Here is an 18,446-nt window from a genome sequence, read left to right as displayed (position 1 = left end):
GTGTCAAACACCCACCCACCTATACACTATGGTATTGAGAGCCGATGCCTCTAAAGAAATATTTAATCCCAGTGGCAAGTTGAGGAATGGGCTGCACCAAAGCCCATGAAAAACAAATGAGGAAAAGAAGCATAGAGCGTGGGTAAGGAAGGAGATGGAGGGGGGTTTGTGCTGTAACCAAATTCCAGTCAGCTGGATCTGATTTTGTGCTGATGCTGCTGCATTTGAGCTTGGCTGGTCAAAGGCACTGAGAGTAACCAGGATAGAAAGGCACCTTGGCATCTGAAGGAAGGAAAGGAGGTTAAGCTGTTGGTACTGCAGCAGCTTGGAAGAAAGGCTTTGATCCTTAAACTCAGGAAGAAGCCTTGGATAGCCCGCTCTTTGTATGAACACGGGCGGCTAATAGCTCACTGCCATTAGGCGCCCAAAGCCTAGGCACTGTCTTAACTGTGGAGGTCTCTCGCTAACTGAAAGTACTTCAGGCTGACTCTGGCCTGATGGGAGTAGGCACTTTGTCTCACCCAGGCCCAGAGGGTGACAGGGTTGTCGTGGAGCACACATTATCAACTGATTTGTTAGCCGTGGCAGGGGAAGCTCTTTCCATTTCTTTGAATTGATGAGATTATCTGAAAACTGTAAGATGTCACAGAGCAGACAAGCCTTGCTGAATCAGATTGCAAACATTCTGAGGAATCCATACACCCATTAACTTAGAAGGGGCGCTTCAGGGGACTGTTAGGGACAATCGTGCTGTCATCTTTCACCAAGACAGGAAGTATGAGGGGAATTGATTTCCCAGACATTGAGAGGTGAATAACTATGGAAAACTACATACGTACGCACACTGACAGGTAAAAGCGTATGATGATGGAGGTAATGTTGACAGTACTGGGGGAGGGCAGATAGAGCAGTGAGGACAGACGCAGAGAGGCACAGAATGACAGAAGTGACACATCATACAGACTCGTCACAAACTCTAACAGATCACCTGCAGGGACTGCGGCAAGAACAAGATGCGCTACTGCTTGATTTTGTTTTTTTAACTAGCCTTATCTAGTGTTGGTGCTAGCAAGGTGTTGACACAGTGCTGTTGGCTAGGGTGACAGATGCAGCATAAAAAAGATAAGTTATGTGATCTGAGAGAGATCTCTTGCTCGGGGTCTCATTTGCTGGATTAAATGCTTGATGTGCCGGTGTGTATCTGAGTTAGTCACACTGGGAATCAGGTTTACATCTCAACAAAAGTGAAAAACAAAAACAAAAAAGTGAAACAAAAATACCTTGGAAGAACCTGATCAACACAGTCCATTCTGTTTGCCAAAGTAAAAAGCATTTTAGCATTGACTTAATGTAGCAATTAATGTAGCAATGGCTGACAGCTGAATATTGTTTTCAGTGTGTATATTATGTGTATAAGATTTGTGATTGCTTGAAGAAAAACAAAACAGAAATGTAATTAAGCACATAAAAAGAAAAACAAACGCTCAAAAAAATAATATCTCCCCTCCAGAAAACTTAAAGGAATGTTCTTTCTGCCTAACCGAAACACACTGGGAAGGATTCGCTCAAAGGCAAAAGTAAGGGCTTCTTGCATTAATCTGGTGGACATATCCAATCATTAGAAAAATAATGAACACATTCCTTAAAGTTTTGTGAAAGCAGGCAAATAACAACTTAATAATAATAATAATAATAATAATAATAATAATAATAATAATAATAAATAAAGGAATGCAGAGGCAGTGCCAGGGCCTGTACCTTTTGCACAGTGCAGCTCTTCTGAGGTGCTCTGGGACCTGTTATAGCCAAAGGAAGTGAAAAGTGGCTGATGGGAATGTGGTGGCGGAGGTGGAGGAGGCGGCAGGATATGGATCTGATGGTAAGAGTCCCCGTTCACCACGGCGGCAGGGCCGCACGCCGGCGCACAGAGCTGTATCGTTTGATACTGTTGGCTACAAATGACTGTGTTCCATGAACCTGGATACGACAACAGAGACATGTATAAGAGAAGGGCAGAGGGGAAACCAATTAAAGCAACACAAAACCAACAAATTAAAGACAACTCAAAGGATAAGGAAGTCAACTGAAATTCTTTAAGAAGCAACAGGTAGAACCATTTTCTTTCTCCTCATTCCTCATTCCTAAGGCACGCCATATATTGTGATTGTTGTGGTGTTTTCACACACATATATATATATATATATATATATATGTGTGCACATATATATATATATATATATATATATATTAGAATCAACAAAATGAGAAGGGCATAAATGTGGCTGTACTTGGTATATTTCCGTGTTTGTATTCTGGTGGTGAATGTGCTCATTACTCCTGTTTAGGGTGAGCAACGGACCCGGTGCTAAATTTTCCAGTGGTCTCAGGTGGATGAGCACCCGTCTGCTCTCCACCGTGTGTAATGATGTCGGCTGCAGTCTTCGGTCTAGAGCCCTGCAATGTGTGTGATATGACTCGTGCACTACACACCGCTGAAATACTCAAAAATACCGACACCAGTTTTTTTCCCATCTCAAAGGCAGAGTTCTGTAATTACGTGTGAGAACAGCTGGGCGTTCTCAGAATTCTGAACAGAATTCTGCAGCCATACTTCCTCTAAATTACACTGCGCTATTTTAGACCTGAAAACCTGAAAGTAAGTTAAAACTGGTCAAGGGAAGATTTTGCTGAGGGGAATGATAAAATAGTACTGAGGGCAGTAAGATATTACAAGTCTATGAGAAAAGTCAGTGTAAGAAAAAGCCTATTCAGTGTGCCAGTGATTTTTGAGCAGGTGCACGGGATGAAGACACAGATGGCTTGAATGGTTGAAAGTGCAAATGAGACAGAGGACAGACAGATCAAAGACAATAATGACCCTGAAACCAGGCCCAAGCCTTCTGTCCTAACGGTACTGCGCTCCACACACAGCGAGAGATTCTTCAGCCACGAGTAGCACAACCACCCTATGGCACTGCTCCTTCAGCACCCAGGGCAGCCTGTCAATTAACACTCCAAAAGGATAGCAGTACCTGCTGAAAAATGTGTTGTCAGAAGTGTATGCGTTCAACTTTTCTATAATTTCAAAATTATGAGAAATTGATAACTATTTCCTCAGTGAAAAATCATCCGTGCTGAGCTGTGGAGCATCCATTCAGGGTAGAGCACCTGCCTCCGTTTTTGAGCCAGAAAAGTTTCCAATCAGAGTCGGACGGGAGGTGCATTTGTCATAGTCAGTGCTTAATTGATCTCCCTCAGGTTTGGTGAGTGTGGGGGCTGCGCTGTGCTGTAAACAGCCTCCTCCATCTCGCTGGCAGGTCTGTGGAGGAAGGAAAATCACCATTCCGGGCCCCGGTAATTGCTCACTCTTCCTCCCTCCCAGCGATGCTGAGCACGTCTGAAGCCAGCCGCTCCGGGTCTGTCTGTCGCTGCTCCGCGTGCAGAAATACTGGCTGTCTAACCGCTGGCTTCCCACTGACTGCGTTAATTAAAATCACTGGAGTGGCATTTGGAGTTTCTGACACGCTGCTACCCGTCGCTACACGCCACAGACCCACGCAGACCCACGCAGACTGCACTGAGCCTACCCTCACGCGCATCCTTCCCGATTTTGGAGAGCTTTCAGGATTTTCTGCATGCAACGTGTGACCAGGGGCCTGAGATATGACAAGGAGCCCAGGTCTCAAATTACTAAACCGGCACAGTTAGAGCTAGCAGGGACTCTAGCTAGCATATATCGTACAAATGTAGAGCCAGACTGTGATATGGTTCAGCTGCCTAGCAATAGCTATTAGAGTCGAGAATCAATGAGTGACTGGCTGACAGAAAATTACCACATCGACTCTCCTTTGCTTCAACAGCACAAACAAGGCATTTCGACTGTGGTGATCCAAAACAGCTTGCGATGCCATATGTTTCCGCTAAATATGGATATCGAGAACAGGAAGCAGATCTGAGCAAAAACTAGACTTAGGGAGGAAACCGAGTCCCGCATAATCAAAAACGTTTCCTGCTGTCTTCTCCAGAGAGGTGTGATGTATGCTAATGAGGAGGGTCTGATGAGAGACTATATAAAGCCATGACCAACTTGCTAAGAAAAGGAAAAGGTGCTAACTTAAGACAGTGTGGCCCTGCAGCATTAGTACGGAGCGTTTGCTAGAAGGACTACTAATGTGAGCCCTGGCTGTGATTCATTGTGCATGGTGCTAGCCCCCCAATGGTGTTCGAGAGACTGATGGGGATTTTCAGGGTGGAAGCTATCTGGCCTGGTTTCTCTCCGTTTTCCCGAACAAGATGCTGATTTTCACTTAAAGACATTATGACCAGACAATCTGTTGGATGCATCATTAGGAAGACTTTTCTATTGGATGCCAATTTCAGTTCAGGAGGGAGTAGGGGCAGACATCAGGAGCTTTTTTGTTGAATGCCCAAAACACTTACGAAGTCAAACACACACCTCCTTATACACGGGCATAAGGAGACTACTACCACAGCTTATCAAACAAAAAAGCTCCCCACCCCTCTACCTGATTTAATCTTCATCAAGTACCTCCTTCCTGACAAAGCGGCCCACCAATAGAATAGACGATTCCAACAGGCTGTGGGGGCAGCAGGCATCAGCCTGGTGTGCCAGTGTGGCAGCGCTGTGCCCGTCTCCGCCAGCGGGGTACAGCAGCATGAGTTGAGCCAAGCTGAGCCAAGCCGAGGCCGGACGTCATGCCACCCACGGTGCCAGCCAGGCACGTCACGGCCGGCCAGGGGACACGGTGGTCTGAAACACAGGGGCCCCACCTACTCCCCAGCCATCTGAGGGGCAGCTCTGTTTCAGTGGCCCTCGCTCTCTGCACGCCGGGGGTGCGGGCTACTCCCCAAACACGCATCCCCCCCCTCATGGGAGCCTCAGCAGCCATCATCACATGATCACCTTAACATGCCTCGCAGTGTCAGCCATGCAGCACTCAGTTCCCGCAATTGAGGATGATGTCACTCTGGAGCATTAGCCTTGTGCCTCCTGACCGCATGACTCCTCTGCCCCACAGGTTATGAGGAGCACAATAAGATGTGCTCTTTGCAGTAAGCATCCTATATTCCCCCTATGTCTAAGATGAAACTGTAGCATTGCACTTCCCCAAACCCAGCCTTGTGTTCTCAAAGCTCTGTGCTGGAGTCATCAAGTCACTGGAGACTGAGGCCTTTTCCCCTGAAAAGGCCTTGATGGAAAGCCCTTTATCTCGTCTGACCTTCAGCTTTGAATCTGACAGCTATCGTCTCTGTTCTGTGCTAGTAGATTTAAGAGGGCTTTGCATCTCTACAGAGCACCCCACACCCCTGCTTTTCAAGGTCATGTGACAGCACACCTGCCCTCTTGCTGATCACCTCCACCATGTTGGAGGGGAAGTAGCCCACTCTGTCATTTCCTGTGCGGTTGTCATGGATACAGCCCTTCCACCGGCCATCAGGGTGTTGCTCCAGCACCTTGAAGAAATGGGAAGAGAACATTATCAATCACAGCAACATGAGTCATAATGCCTCCGGCCATTAAAAACGACTTAAAGGCAAAGCAATAAAACAAAATACTGTCTTTGAATTCAAAGGGCATCTTCACCAGCAATCCTATGTGGAGGGCAAGGATAAATACTGCCCTCCACACAGATCGTAAACATACTACTGTACTGAAATCTGCTGCTGTGTGAGAGTGACTCATCTGACATAACTCCACACACACACACACACACACATGCACAGAGCAGAGGATATTGTTAGTCATGTTTCAATATTGAAGTACCCAGTCCATGTGTTAATCAGCCACTGTTTGATTCTGTTTTTTTGTGTGAGGTCATACAAACTAAGCTCTCGAGCGGGACAGCATTTAACAGCAGAACAGCTGTGACTGCTAGACCACAACTGTACCTCATTGGACCCGTGTATGTAGTTGTTCCAATGACCTTCGGTATGCACTTACTGTACACCGCTTTGGATAAAAGCGTCTGCCAAATAAATGCAGTGTAAATGCAATGCTAGGGCTAGAGCAGACCCTCACCGTGATGACATCGCCTGCCTTTATGTTCAGACTGGTCAGGTCATAGTTGTTGCAGTAATCCTTCAGGGCCCTGACCTGCAGGGCTGCAGAGGCATCTAAAGAATGACACAGAATCCATTGCACTCAGGGAGAATCAGAGAAAAAAAACACTCACCACGGGGACAACATTCACTCCTGTGCAAGGGGAGATGCAGGGAAACAGTTATGCACAAAGGGAAACTAGGAAACTGACAGACACACATTTTACACATATTTCACAAATATGTTCTACACGTTATACACAAGGAAATGCTTAGGCTTTAAAAGAGGCAATGAAAAAAAGCCATACAGTGCCCTGAAAGAGTGGGATAGACACAAATAAAACAAAGATGCAGGGAAAAGGCAAGAAACATAGAAGCTCTGACTCACTTTTCTCGTTCTCCCTTTAACACGCATGCCAACTTTTCTCTTTCCTCTAAAATCAGTTCACTTCAGTTCAAGTGGATTTATTGACATTTCTAAACAAACATTTGTGTTGCTATAGCACACAAACAATTTCAGCTAACTTTACGGTGGTAATTAAAATGGCATAAAAGGAGTCACACTGCTTACTGCAATAAAACTAAAAGTTTGTCTAAAACACAAAAGTGGGAAAAAAGACAGAGAAGTATTTACTTGTTTTCTCTATCTCGCCCTCTCCCTCCCTCGTGCTCTCTCTCACACACTCTCCCTCTCTGCCTCTCTCTCTTACTCTCATAGTTTTTGTATCTAAAAAAGGTTTTCTGTATCAAAATGTTATTAGACAGCGAGCACAATGGCTCAGCATCGCTGTAAGTTAGGGGGTGCAGGTAGCAGTTAGAGTTTCTTAATCATGTGCCATCATTTTCAGTAGCAGGTCATTTCTCTATAAATCTTCTTCACCAAAATAATCAGAAGATCTACAGTGGTGGATTATTCACAGAGCCACTGGCATGACTAGACTCCTGTTACATATACACCATGCACTGAGGATACGTACGGTTTAAACAGAATGTTTTTGTTTGAATATTTATTTTCTTATATTTGTTATGTCTAGTTTTTTTTATTTTGAAATCCACGTAAGTGACACAGGATAACAGAATTTTTTTTGGTAAAACATAATTATGAAAAACCGGGCACAACATGCAAAGACAGGAAATGTGCTCGCTCTCTTTCTCTCGCTCTCACCCCGGAGCATCTGCTTGATCTCCCGGCTGGCCTGAGTGGTGGTGAACTGGTTTACAATGTCCAGCGCTGTCTGGCTGTAAGTGTTCCTCACTCCGGCGTTGATGCCACTCTGAAGAGAAAGGTGACAAGGTCAAGGTTCAAAGGACAGAGGTCAGGCGCCCAGAGAACACTTTGCGCTCCTCATTCCAGACCCTTGCTCAGCCGCTAAAAGACTGTTGCGTTTAACGGCTCTCTTGGCCCAGATATCCCCTGACTCTCGGGCAGGGAACACTCACATCCAGCAGCAGCCGCACCACCTCAGTTTTGCCACACAGTGCCGCCTCGTGCAGGGCAGTGCCTGACTTGGTCTGCCGGTTGATGTCGATGCCAGCCTGGATAAGCAGCCTATGCACATAAAAGAAAAGAGAGGAAAATGTGCATTAACCACTGGGGGGCAGCATTGATTTCACAGCTAAAAATCAGTGCTGGTCTGGCCTTCAGTCACTCATTGATAATGACACATCTCTCAAATCAAAACAAAAAGAGAAATTATAAAAATGAGCTAATTCAGATTCATTAGTACTTGCTTTCATTCATTTCATATAACATGTCACTCCAATACATGAACAGAAACACAATACAATCCCTTATACCATCTCTGAAGGGGCCACCCAACACTGTTAAATATTTTACTCTTGAATTAAACTGCAAGATTCTTTACACATGCTTTACTATTTAGATCAAAAGTTCCCAACTGTCTGGGAACACCAATTATCAAACAAAACACAGGAACCAGCTGTTGCAGTGTGTTCCTTCCTAATCCTTTTTCATGTGACATGGTATAATGATAGCCAGTTACTTTCACTTTTCCAGACACAGGAATCTAATTTAATACAGACTCCAGCAGTTCAAGATGCCACCCAAGCCTTGATTCACTTAAACACAGGTCCATGTCCGGTACAGTACTGATATCTATTTGGGCTAAAATTAAATTTTCACCACTTTGCACACACACATATGCCTGTCAACACAAACCAAGGACTTAGCAGGGTTTGCAGTCTTATTCTATTCAGTGAGAAGTCTGCAGTCCCAACCTCTGGTGAAAGAACTGTAAAAAAACTAGTAAAAGAATACGATTTAATAAGGTCTGGCAGCCTTTTCCTCTTTGAGAAATTCCTTCCCTTTCCTGTTACCAGTAATATAAACCCAGAGGTGCTCCCTCTCACTCTCGCTGTGTTTCTCACTCCTTCCTTCTCTCTCCCACCGTGCATCAGTATTCATGCTTATTTTTATCTTGGAACGAAAAAGGGAGCCAGTTTGTTAAGTTGCACTGAAACAGAGGCAGAGGGATACCAGCAGGATACACTGGCAGTGCTTTCTGTGATTACTGGCAAACGGCTGAAAAATGTACATTACTGCTACATAATTGCCACATTCATTTCACTCTGTAGAGCAATGACTGCTGTTCTCAGACTCCTGACTGGCTTTCTGATATAGGGGAGCCTTTATTCACGGTACTGTAGAAAGAAAATGAATCTGTTTCAATAAAAGGTCTGTTTGGGAAATACGGTAAACATTTTGGAAGCTCGCACTGAGCTCTGAGTGTCTGAGGGACTACTGTGCTCACACTACCCTCACAGTGCCCTTACAGGTGCTGTATCTGTAGACACAGCCGAGGTCATACGGTCTCGGCTGTGAGTGCTGGAGTCGTCCAGACTCTGCATAATGAGTAAGAGGTTAGTTAATGCTGCAACTTAATCGGCAGGCTGAGGTGCTCCAATCAATTTATGTGTGGCTGGTGTCACAACATTGTGAGCTCCACTCCCACTGTAATGGATAAGGTATACAATTAGCAGCCCTGTAATAGCCCTGCGGTGGGCTGCGACCTAGGGGAGACAGGTGGCTCCACCTTTGCACAGTGGTGTGTGGAGCGTTGGGTCCGCCCCGCACCCCTGGCAGGGGGAGCGGGGACAGCAGTGCCCTTCACTATAATTACGAGCGCAGGTCACTGCCGATCGGCACACAGCGCCGCGTTATCGCGAGCGGAGATAGAATCCAGGATTAATTAATGTTGCGTGTCACCGCTATGTGACAGGGCTGTCCGTCAAGGGAGAGGAGCTTGAGTAGAGAATGTGAGCTGTCTGTGTGTGTGTGTGTGTTTGTGTGTGTACGCGCATGTGTGTTTGTGTGTGTGTGTGCATGCATGTGTGTTTCTGTGTGTGTGTGTGTGTGCATGCATGTGTGTGTATGTGTGCGTGCGTGCGTGTGTGCGTGTGTGCATGCGTGCGTGCATGTGAACCCATGCATGAGTGCTTGGAGGGGGCGTGAACAGGGGAAGCTCAGATGCAGAGAGTGAGCTAGCTAGATTTATGTTACTCAGCAAGTATAAATCCCTCTTCCATTTCCTCCAGGAAGTGTATGGTGATATGACTTCTACTAGCAGGCTGCTAGTAGAGGTCTCTCTCTATATTCAACCCCCAACCCCCAACCCCCTCCCAATTCAATTTTCACCCCTCCCCCACCTATGTAGTTCCAGACTCCCTTATCCCTTCCTCACTATCTCTCCCTCTTTATTTCTATCTCAAAAGCAATATCTCCCAACCAGAACATCTGTTCTCGTCCAGACGGGCAGGTGAAAATCTCCTTTGTCCACGCACAAGTCATCAGTGACCCCCTATGCCTGCCCTCCCCATTCAGACAGTACAGTGCAGAGCGCAGTTAGCGACCCCTCAGCCCTCAGCCTGAGGGGGAGGATGTGCTTTGCACTGGGCTCAGCTACATGTGTTTCACAGGAGCGAGGAGCCGCACGTGAGGGCCAGGACCGCAGCCAACACAGGAAGCGTCTGCAGTCACTTTAAGATTCCTGTGGGGAACTGGGACGTGTGCTAAACAGAGCGAGCCCCCCATCCCTCCCAGAGGCAGGGCTCTCGGTAATGTTGCTATGGGTTCCTGTTCTGGTGCCCCTGCAGCCAAAGAAAACAGCAAAACCACTAAGACATGCGCACATTTACGTCATGAACACCTACATGCTCCATATGAGTGGGGCTCTGGTGTGCCCACCTGACTAAACACCTCTATGCTAAACACCTTAGCTTTTAGTTAGCATTGGTAGGAAATGCTTTATTTTATTATGTGTCCCCTAATAAAAAAAACACAGAAGTGAAATAAAAGCTGGGGTATCATGTCCCTGGTTGTTTTACTTGACAGGATTCCAGAAGGTAACTATTGGTGCTTATGTCTTTTCCTTCCTATTTGCCATGTAATCCAGCCCAATTTGAAAAAGGATTTGAACTTTGGTATAATATGTGTAAAATCTTATCTTATAAGACCTGGCATTTCAAGCATGTGTGATATATGCTTTACAGGAAACTAGTTCATTTTTATCCAATGCCTCTTTGTTTCATGCATGTGACCGAGCACTGTTCTTTTTCAGCAGGGCTGTGTTCATTAGGTAAATGCTGATCAGGATTTTTAACAGTGCTAATGGAAGCAGAAGCAGAGGCCACAGAGTGTGCTGGGAAACTTCCCTTCATATCAGTACCTCAGTGAAATGTTGTGATGGTTCTCTGTCATACTGAACTTGACTCAAACTCACTTTGTCTGGCCGTGCAACACAGCCTCAAGTAGCGGCCCAGCCTGTTCTTTACGTAATTCCCTATTGTGGATATTATTGTAAGAAAAGTCCATGCTACTGTACAAGCTGGAAGTATCAAAGGTATCAAAAACTCCTTCTGGCTGTGGTGTTTTAGACTAATATGCCCAAATCAAATTCACCCTGCTGAGCTCTGGGCAAATGCCTATTGTGCTTGGTGTTATCCAATGAGCTGCCAGCTCTGTGGAAACACCTCTGACTCACTTCAGGTACAGCTGACCCACAGCTGAGGTAGATGAGTGAAAAAACAGTTATAGAGCCTGGACCAATGTCTGAGGCTCTGTACTCCAGCAACAACAGATGAAGAGCACTTGATCCCTGGGAGCTGAGGAAGATGGCGGTGCCTCTTGGTGAAATGTCTCTCGGCACTGCTGCTAAAAACAGCCTGCTTCTGGCAGCGAATCACATGAAGGATGCGCATATTGAAAGAGACTCATCAAGGCTGCACTTCTCACCTCATTCCTGCTCTGTGCGTGCCGCCTCTACACCTGACACCTCCACATTACCATTAAAAATCAAAGCAAAATGAATAAAGATCACAATCAAGCCAAGAGTAAAAGCTTACAGCAGAGAGACAGAAGTGCGCTGTGAAAAACAAACAACTTCACCCAAGCTGTTACAGAGATGGAAGTACTCAGGCCTTTGAATTTAATCAGGGTGAATCCACTGCACATTTTTGCAATGCAGGGAAAATTGACCCAGGTACTGCCACAGGACGTTCTCACTGGGCCCAGGTTACGGTCTCGTTGGGTGAGTGGAGGGCTATGTGGGTTAGCAGAGGGGCAGTACCACACCGAGGCAGTGGGCCTGATCATCCAAGCTCAAGGCGAGGCTGGTCTTCACTGCAGTACCAGAGAATACATTGCCAGTTATTATGAAGGAACCTCCTCCCACCCAGTTCCTCCACTTTGGCCTTGAATGGGTGCTCCTCTCTGTTCTCTCCTCTGAATGAAATCCCACTAGGAGGTTTTGAAGTCACACTGCAACAGATGTTAGAGCAACAGTAGCTTCTGTGAAATGACGTATACGCGAGCGAAACAAATCTTTAGGGAAGAATCTTCAGACGGTGGGGAGTAGATTAGATTGACGTCAAATGAAGACGGGATGGAATGCGTGCCACTGAGTGAAGGATGGTGATTGGAGGGGAACGGAAAAATTGCCAGACATTTGATCGACATACACTGGTACTCGATGACATAAAATCACAATTAAAATCATTTTCCAGGAAGTGGCGAGAAAAAAGCTTCAGATTAAAAAAACACAAGTATTAAAACTTAAATATTTTTTGGAATTTGTACTCTTTGACATGTTCGTGTGGTCATTGAGAATGGACTCAATTGTTGAAAAAGCTCATTTTGATTTCGCCGTGACTTTAAAGCCAGAGTTCCGTTTCAATTACCGAAATGTGCAGGTCATCGGGTGCCGTGTGCAGGAATTCAATTTCTCAGACCCTGTGTTCCCTCGCTCTACTCGTCAAACTGCGTTGGTAAATAACACATGGGTATCAGACTAGCGGCTTCCTGTCACCTGCAGGCCTATGCTCCTCTGTGTTTCACCCATCTTAATTGAAGCGCCCTGATGTCACTGAACATTGACAGTGCAAACCCAATTGAGGCTCCTCTGGGACTCTGCTTACGCAGCTGATCCCAGACTGACAGCACTGGGTCCCCGGGGCCTCTTTCCCCAAAACGTGTCAGACGGCACATCAAACCTGAGGACGGCCCTCCGCATGCGGCACGGATGTTTTTCCCAAACCTGTCGCCAGGTCTGAGAACCACTTCGCGCCTCTCCTCCACATCCTCCCATGCCTTTCTCAGTGCCATCTCTCGGTGCGATCCTGACTACATCAGACAGGCTTCTGCGTTCGTGGACAGCACCAGTGTTATGAAGTAGAGAGTTTCGCAATCTTATGACCCACAGGACATCTTTACAAGCCAGTCTGAGGCGGGGTGTCTTATCTCCCAAGCAAGGAGGACATTGAACACCCGGCTTTTTTTTCTGAAGAGCTGGGGTGATAAGGCTTCCCATTTAATGCCTCTGTCTCTGATATTACAATCTTCAAAAAACTGCTTAAAAATGTTCCCATTCAAACACCCCTGAGAATTGAAATCCTTTTTTTTTCACAGAGGGCAGTTCTTCTACGGAGCCACAGACCATGACCTGATTTGCTCTCATTTGCTTTTAAGCTGCACAGTAATGGCCCCCTGTCAAACTTCTGAAGAATTACACGTGAAAGAGAAGTAGCGTCAGAAAGAGAAAGAGAGAGTCAGACATGTGACACCATGTCTGATGCTAAAGAAGTTTGTACGCTTTCCCTAAATGATCAGTCATGGTGACATCAATGCCTGGTTCCACTCTTCATCCTGGCCTCTCTCCATTCCCCTCGGGCTGCAGTGACCTCTGACCTGATGATGTCAATGTGACCGTTCTTGGCGGCGAGGTGCAGGGGGCTGGTGCCGTTGGGGTCAGTGGCGTCGCCGGGTTTGGGCTCCAGCAGGGCGGCGCACATGTTACTGCTGAGCAACAGCTGAACGACCTGTGGGGGAGCCACACAGCGCAGACACACACACGGGCTCTTTAGTGCACTCACCACTGTCTGCCTCACAGCCAAAGGCTAACCACATTTTATTATGTCATTCTCATATACCACATAGCTGGCATAGAAACAATGTAAGGTCACTCACGCCCACTCTACCAAATTCACAGGCCAGGTCCAGAGGGGTTTTCCCAGCATTGTCCACAATGCATGGGTTTGACTGGTGCTGGAGTAACATCTCTGACTGCAGAGAGAGACAGAAATGAATAGATAAAGGCAGAAAGATAGGGGGGTGGGGAGAAAGGGGGGAAAGAGAGGGAGAGTTAAAGAGAGAGAGAGAGAGGTGAGAGATGGATGTTGGTGCAGACACACTAATCTGTATGTCTTGTCTAAGCCAGTCAGACTCTGTGGATGCCCTGTTGAAGCCACAGCTCTTCCAGCAGTCTCTGCACTCCCCAGTGCACTTGAACAAAGAAAATATTTGTTTGTGTATAAAGGTTATCACCAAATACAGGAGAGAGACTGTGTCTCTTTTCCACAATGTCAGTCAGCTCAAAGTGCTTGTCTCAGATAGTACGAGCACAGAATGCTACAGTGAACTGATCAGACAGAGAGAAAGGCCATACCTGACCCTGAACAGTTCGACAGAAAGACCTCCCCTGCTCTCAGATATCTCTCTCGATAAGGGCGGCCTACCTTTCAATAAAACTTAGAGCACAGCGGCGTGGAAATGACAGTGGCAGAACTTCCCTGCACGCTAATGTGTGTGAGCGTGTTCCCTTTCTGTAATTGGAAACACGCTTTAGATCCTCAGATAATGAAAGTAATCACCTGAGTGCCCTCCTCCTCCTTCCCAATGAATGCAAATGCATCTTTCACACCAACATGGCTAACCGCAGCGTTCTGTGCTGGGCCCTGCATATGCACTACTGTAAAACTCCCTGGCGCTCTTCCGTAGCGCCCTGCATGCACGCCTGCCTCTGTTTAAGGGTCACATGACACACGGTGGGAAGGGATAAGCACTGTGCTGCTCTGATCTCTCCAGCTGTTTCACTGGACACATTAATGCAGATCAGATCTGTGCATATTCACCCACTGCCAACTCTGCCCTGCTCTGTTTAATGGACACTGCACGTATCTTACATCTGCAACCTGCTCCTTAATGTCTCCTGACTGGATGAGCCCACAGTCAGATGTAAACCTGTTAGTGCTTGAAGTCCGGGGTAGAGTTTTCTCTGAGGTAAGTGTTCGGGAGCATTAAAAAGCATGTAACTTTTACAGGCCATAGGTAATAGCTGAATGAAATGGATGCAAATTTCCTTTAATCTTCTAAATATAGGTTTATTTAAATGAATACACCAGAGTGAAATGGAGGGTCACTCAATTTGTCTATGGAACGGTCAGAATGAGCTCTAGGCCAGTAGCATACCGAGACTAATGGAGGTTTGATGGGCTGCTTGTTCATCTGGATAAATTAGAGTTTTATAACCGTACAGGACTGACATATTCTGACTGCCCACACAATGCCAATGGGTCCTCTGACTGAGCAAAATGAACACTGGAGCAGAAGGACTGATTTTTAAAACTAGATTAAAAATGATAATTTAAGCATTTGATAGTAGGAAAAGATAAATGCAATTACCACGAATGCAGCCAAGCAATGGATTTTTATAATTCTGATTCCCCGGACGCTTTCTTTTCCCACAGGACAGACGGAGCGCTCACCACATCGTAGTGCCCGTGTTGCGCTGCGAGGTGCAGCGGGATCTGGCCCTCGTCGGACTGCCCGTTCACCGAGGACCCCGACTTCAGCAGCATCTTCATGGGCTCCGACTTCCCCTGCCAGGCCGCGTAGTGCAGCGGGCGCATTCCTGCAGGAAGAGGGCACAGCGGGCAACTTACAAAGTGCGCACGACCTCCATTACCGTTACCCTGTTACTATATTTACCAAGACTATACGGTTCTATATGAAGCCAATGAATGCAAGAGGGTGAGTGAAGATACAGGGTAGGGGGTGAGCAGCACGGTTGGGGGTGAGCAGCAGAGTTGGGAGTGAGTGAAGAGAGGGTTGGGGGTGAGCAGCAGAGTTGGGGGTGAGCAGCAGGGTTGGGGGTGAGCAGCAGAGTTGGAGGTGAGCAGCAGAGTTGGGGGTGAGCAGCAGGGTTAGGGGTGAGCAGCGAGGATGGGGGTGAGCAGTAGGGATGGGGGTGAGCGGCCGTGTTGAGAAAGCACCTTTCTGGTCCTTCATGTCCACAGTGGCCTGGGACTCCAGCAGCAGGGAGATGAGCTCCATGTTCCCGTTGAGGGCGGCATGGTGCAGCGCGGCGAACCTGCGACACACAGGAGGACCCTCAGCAATGCGCCGACACAGAGACCGCCACCAAACAACAAACAAGGAAGAGCGTCTTCCACCACCAGGTCCCAGACACAAAGTAAGCCCCAAAGTGCGGGACACTTGTACAGCTGTTTTTCATGTAGACCCAAGCTGGAGACACCAGCCGACATGTCATATCCACACAGGGTATAAGGCTACTGGCCGACATCACAAAGTCCACTAACAGCACTTCCACAACATCACTCTCCTCTGGCTTTTTTCCTCTGTGTAGACCCACTTCTCTGGTCAATAAGCTTTAATCAAACAGTTTTGGCAACTGCATCACACAATCTGTGAGTGTCCTAATATATCCTATATGTCAAGCTAAATATATTTCAGTAATTTTCAGTAAACTGTAGAACTTCAGAAAACGGTCTTGTCCAGACAGTATATGTATTTTATAAATGGTGATGAGGTCACACAGCACTGTTGGCGTTATCATCGTTACCTTGGTGATTTGTCCATCATTACATTACATTACATTTATTTGGCAGACGCTTTTATCCAAAGCGACGTACAAAAAGTGCATTTCATGGTCATAGACAACTACTAAACACAGGTTCAGTAAGATACAATATTTATTTTGTACAGCTATTTCTAGCCAAGAACACAGTTTAGTTCACACAGTGAACACTATTCAGACCTAACCTCTGCAAAGCCAACTAGGCAGAAGAATAAGCTACAGTATTAGGACAAATACAAATTACCAAAAAGTACTGGGGTGGGGCAACATGTAACAAGTGCCGTGAAAAAAGGGGGGGGGGGGATTTAGAGTGAAATGTACAGCGTGGTGGTGGTTAGTCTAGGTATGGTCTGAAGAGATGAGTCTTCAGGCCACAGCGGAAGATGGGTAGTGAGGGGGAGGTTCGGAGAGGGACGGGGAGTTTGTTCCACCACTGGGGAGCTAGGGTGGAGAAACTCTGTGATCCCTTTGGTCGGGTGGGAGGGGTTACAAGGCGCCCTGCTGTCATCAGAGCTGCTGTGGTAATTTTTTATGGATTCATCACACTCACTTATACCACCAATACTGCTACTGTCTCCAAGCATCCAAAACTGGCACTCTTTAACCTACTTTCTCAAATGGAATTAGATACGCATGACAATACCAACTGTGAAAGGCCATTCCTAGCAGTCAGAACATTGGGACACTGCGTACACCCGATGATAAACTAATATCCGAGTTCTCTCTCAAAACCACACATAAAGAATAAATCCTTTTGAGCCCAAGAAATAAAAATGATAAATTGATTGTGTTCGTACTGAATTGGCGAACACTGAACACTGTTTTTTAACACATTATCTCATGAAAACCTAAACTGAAGAGGTTTCTGTGAGTGGGGAGAGTGAGTCTGCAATGGATGGATCTGCCTGTCCCGATTATGGGCTCCTGTAGAGCCAATTTTCCAGTGAAATACTGGATTCGCACTTTAGATAATATCCCTGTTGGTCTGCAGGGATGGGTGGAGACTGGGGATGTGACTGGACTGCTAAAGAGAGAGAGGGGCATGAGAGAGGGGAAGAAAAGAAAGTGGTAAAACACACACACGCAGACACACACACACACACACACACACAGCCCAGCTCTGCTGTATTGGCACAGTGAATAATGAGAATCAGACATCCGTTTTGACAGATATCTCTGTGAAGGGGTGAGAGGTGATGCAAGCTTCAGACGGCTTCCTGGAAGGCTCACATCATTAGTGTAAATGACAGGTTCCTCCACACCCCGCCACCCTGCTCCAGTCCCTCACACTGCATCCTTCTCTATCTCTTGTTATTTCAAATGACCTCTCAACCTGTCTGCAGATCCCCCCCCACCCTGAACACAGACCAGTTTCGGTTGTCAGTTTGCTAACTGAGGAATTCAGCCCGCAGAGCACTACTACTAACATTTTCTAAAAGACCTTTCACTCTGATGATGGGATGTCAGACAGAATCTGACTCCACAGAAGCAAGGTAAAGGGACAGAATAGAGATACGCCCATTCCTGCTGCCTGGTGTCTGTTTTACAGAAGGCAGAGGGACCCATGAACTGCCGTACCACAATACAGTTCAGCAGAGAGAAGGCTACGGCTTCATCCGGTTACATCCATATACTGGACGTATGTTTTTCTCCAGTTCAATGTGTTCAGTGTGTTCAACGTTATCAGCACTGACTGGAATAAACAGGAACACTGCTATGTAAAGTCAACTGGAAACAGCACTCTACTGGGATGTGTCAATGCTTTACACTTTTTCCATTCCTGTAACTGTTAGCTTGGCAGGTTTCCTGTCATGTGGGATACACATTGTGTCTTTCTTAGGACTGCTGGACGGGTTTCAACACCGTGCCCAAAAGTTGCAGCGTCTCCCCTTTTGAGCTGTGATTCAAACTCCGGAAGGGTTTCCAGGAACTGGAGCGGGGCTATTCGCTTCTCTTTACGTCCCCCTGTCACCCGCACTGATAGACTGTCCTTTAATATGCTCTGGGGTGAGGCTTTTGTTTAGACAGCACCCATAACTTCAGGTCTGCGTTTCTCGCAATCCTTTCAAAATGTGACTGCTTCTGAAAATTCAATTACCTGTGAAATGAAGCAGTCACTCTAAGCAGCACTAACAGGACGTTTCCAACCAATAAGCTCAAAGATAAGAAAAACTTATGTCTGTTCCTGAAAAAATACTACTAAAACGCCTCCAGTAT

The 18,446-nt window shown here is 46.5% G+C and overlaps 1 protein-coding gene across 4 annotated transcripts in view; it reads right to left on the bottom strand.

The window, feature by feature from the left end:
* Positions 1–18,446, bottom strand: part of caskin1 (CASK interacting protein 1) — an 86,933-nt gene that overhangs the window by 17,252 nt on the left and 51,235 nt on the right. For 2 of the 4 annotated variants that reach the window (XM_035401258.1, XM_035401267.1), the window contains exons 3-11: positions 15,625–15,722; positions 15,118–15,263; positions 13,541–13,636; positions 13,262–13,392; positions 7,501–7,609; positions 7,226–7,334; positions 6,041–6,135; positions 5,358–5,475; positions 1,759–1,977 (exon numbers count right to left, since the gene is read on the bottom strand). In XM_035401258.1, the coding sequence (XP_035257149.1) occupies positions 1,759–1,977; positions 5,358–5,475; positions 6,041–6,135; positions 7,226–7,334; positions 7,501–7,609; positions 13,262–13,392; positions 13,541–13,636; positions 15,118–15,263; positions 15,625–15,722 (1,121 nt within the window). The remainder of the gene's footprint in view (positions 1–1,758; positions 1,978–5,357; positions 5,476–6,040; positions 6,136–7,225; positions 7,335–7,500; positions 7,610–13,261; positions 13,393–13,540; positions 13,637–15,117; positions 15,264–15,624; positions 15,723–18,446) is intronic. The other 2 variants (XM_035401277.1, XM_035401286.1) reach the window with 1 other exon arrangement.

This window comes from Anguilla anguilla, chromosome 2 (assembly GCF_013347855.1).
Source record: "Anguilla anguilla isolate fAngAng1 chromosome 2, fAngAng1.pri, whole genome shotgun sequence".
NCBI lineage: Eukaryota > Metazoa > Chordata > Actinopteri > Anguilliformes > Anguillidae > Anguilla > Anguilla anguilla.
The sequence above is the reverse complement of the archived record's forward strand: the minus strand, read 5'-3'. Positions and strand labels throughout refer to the sequence as shown.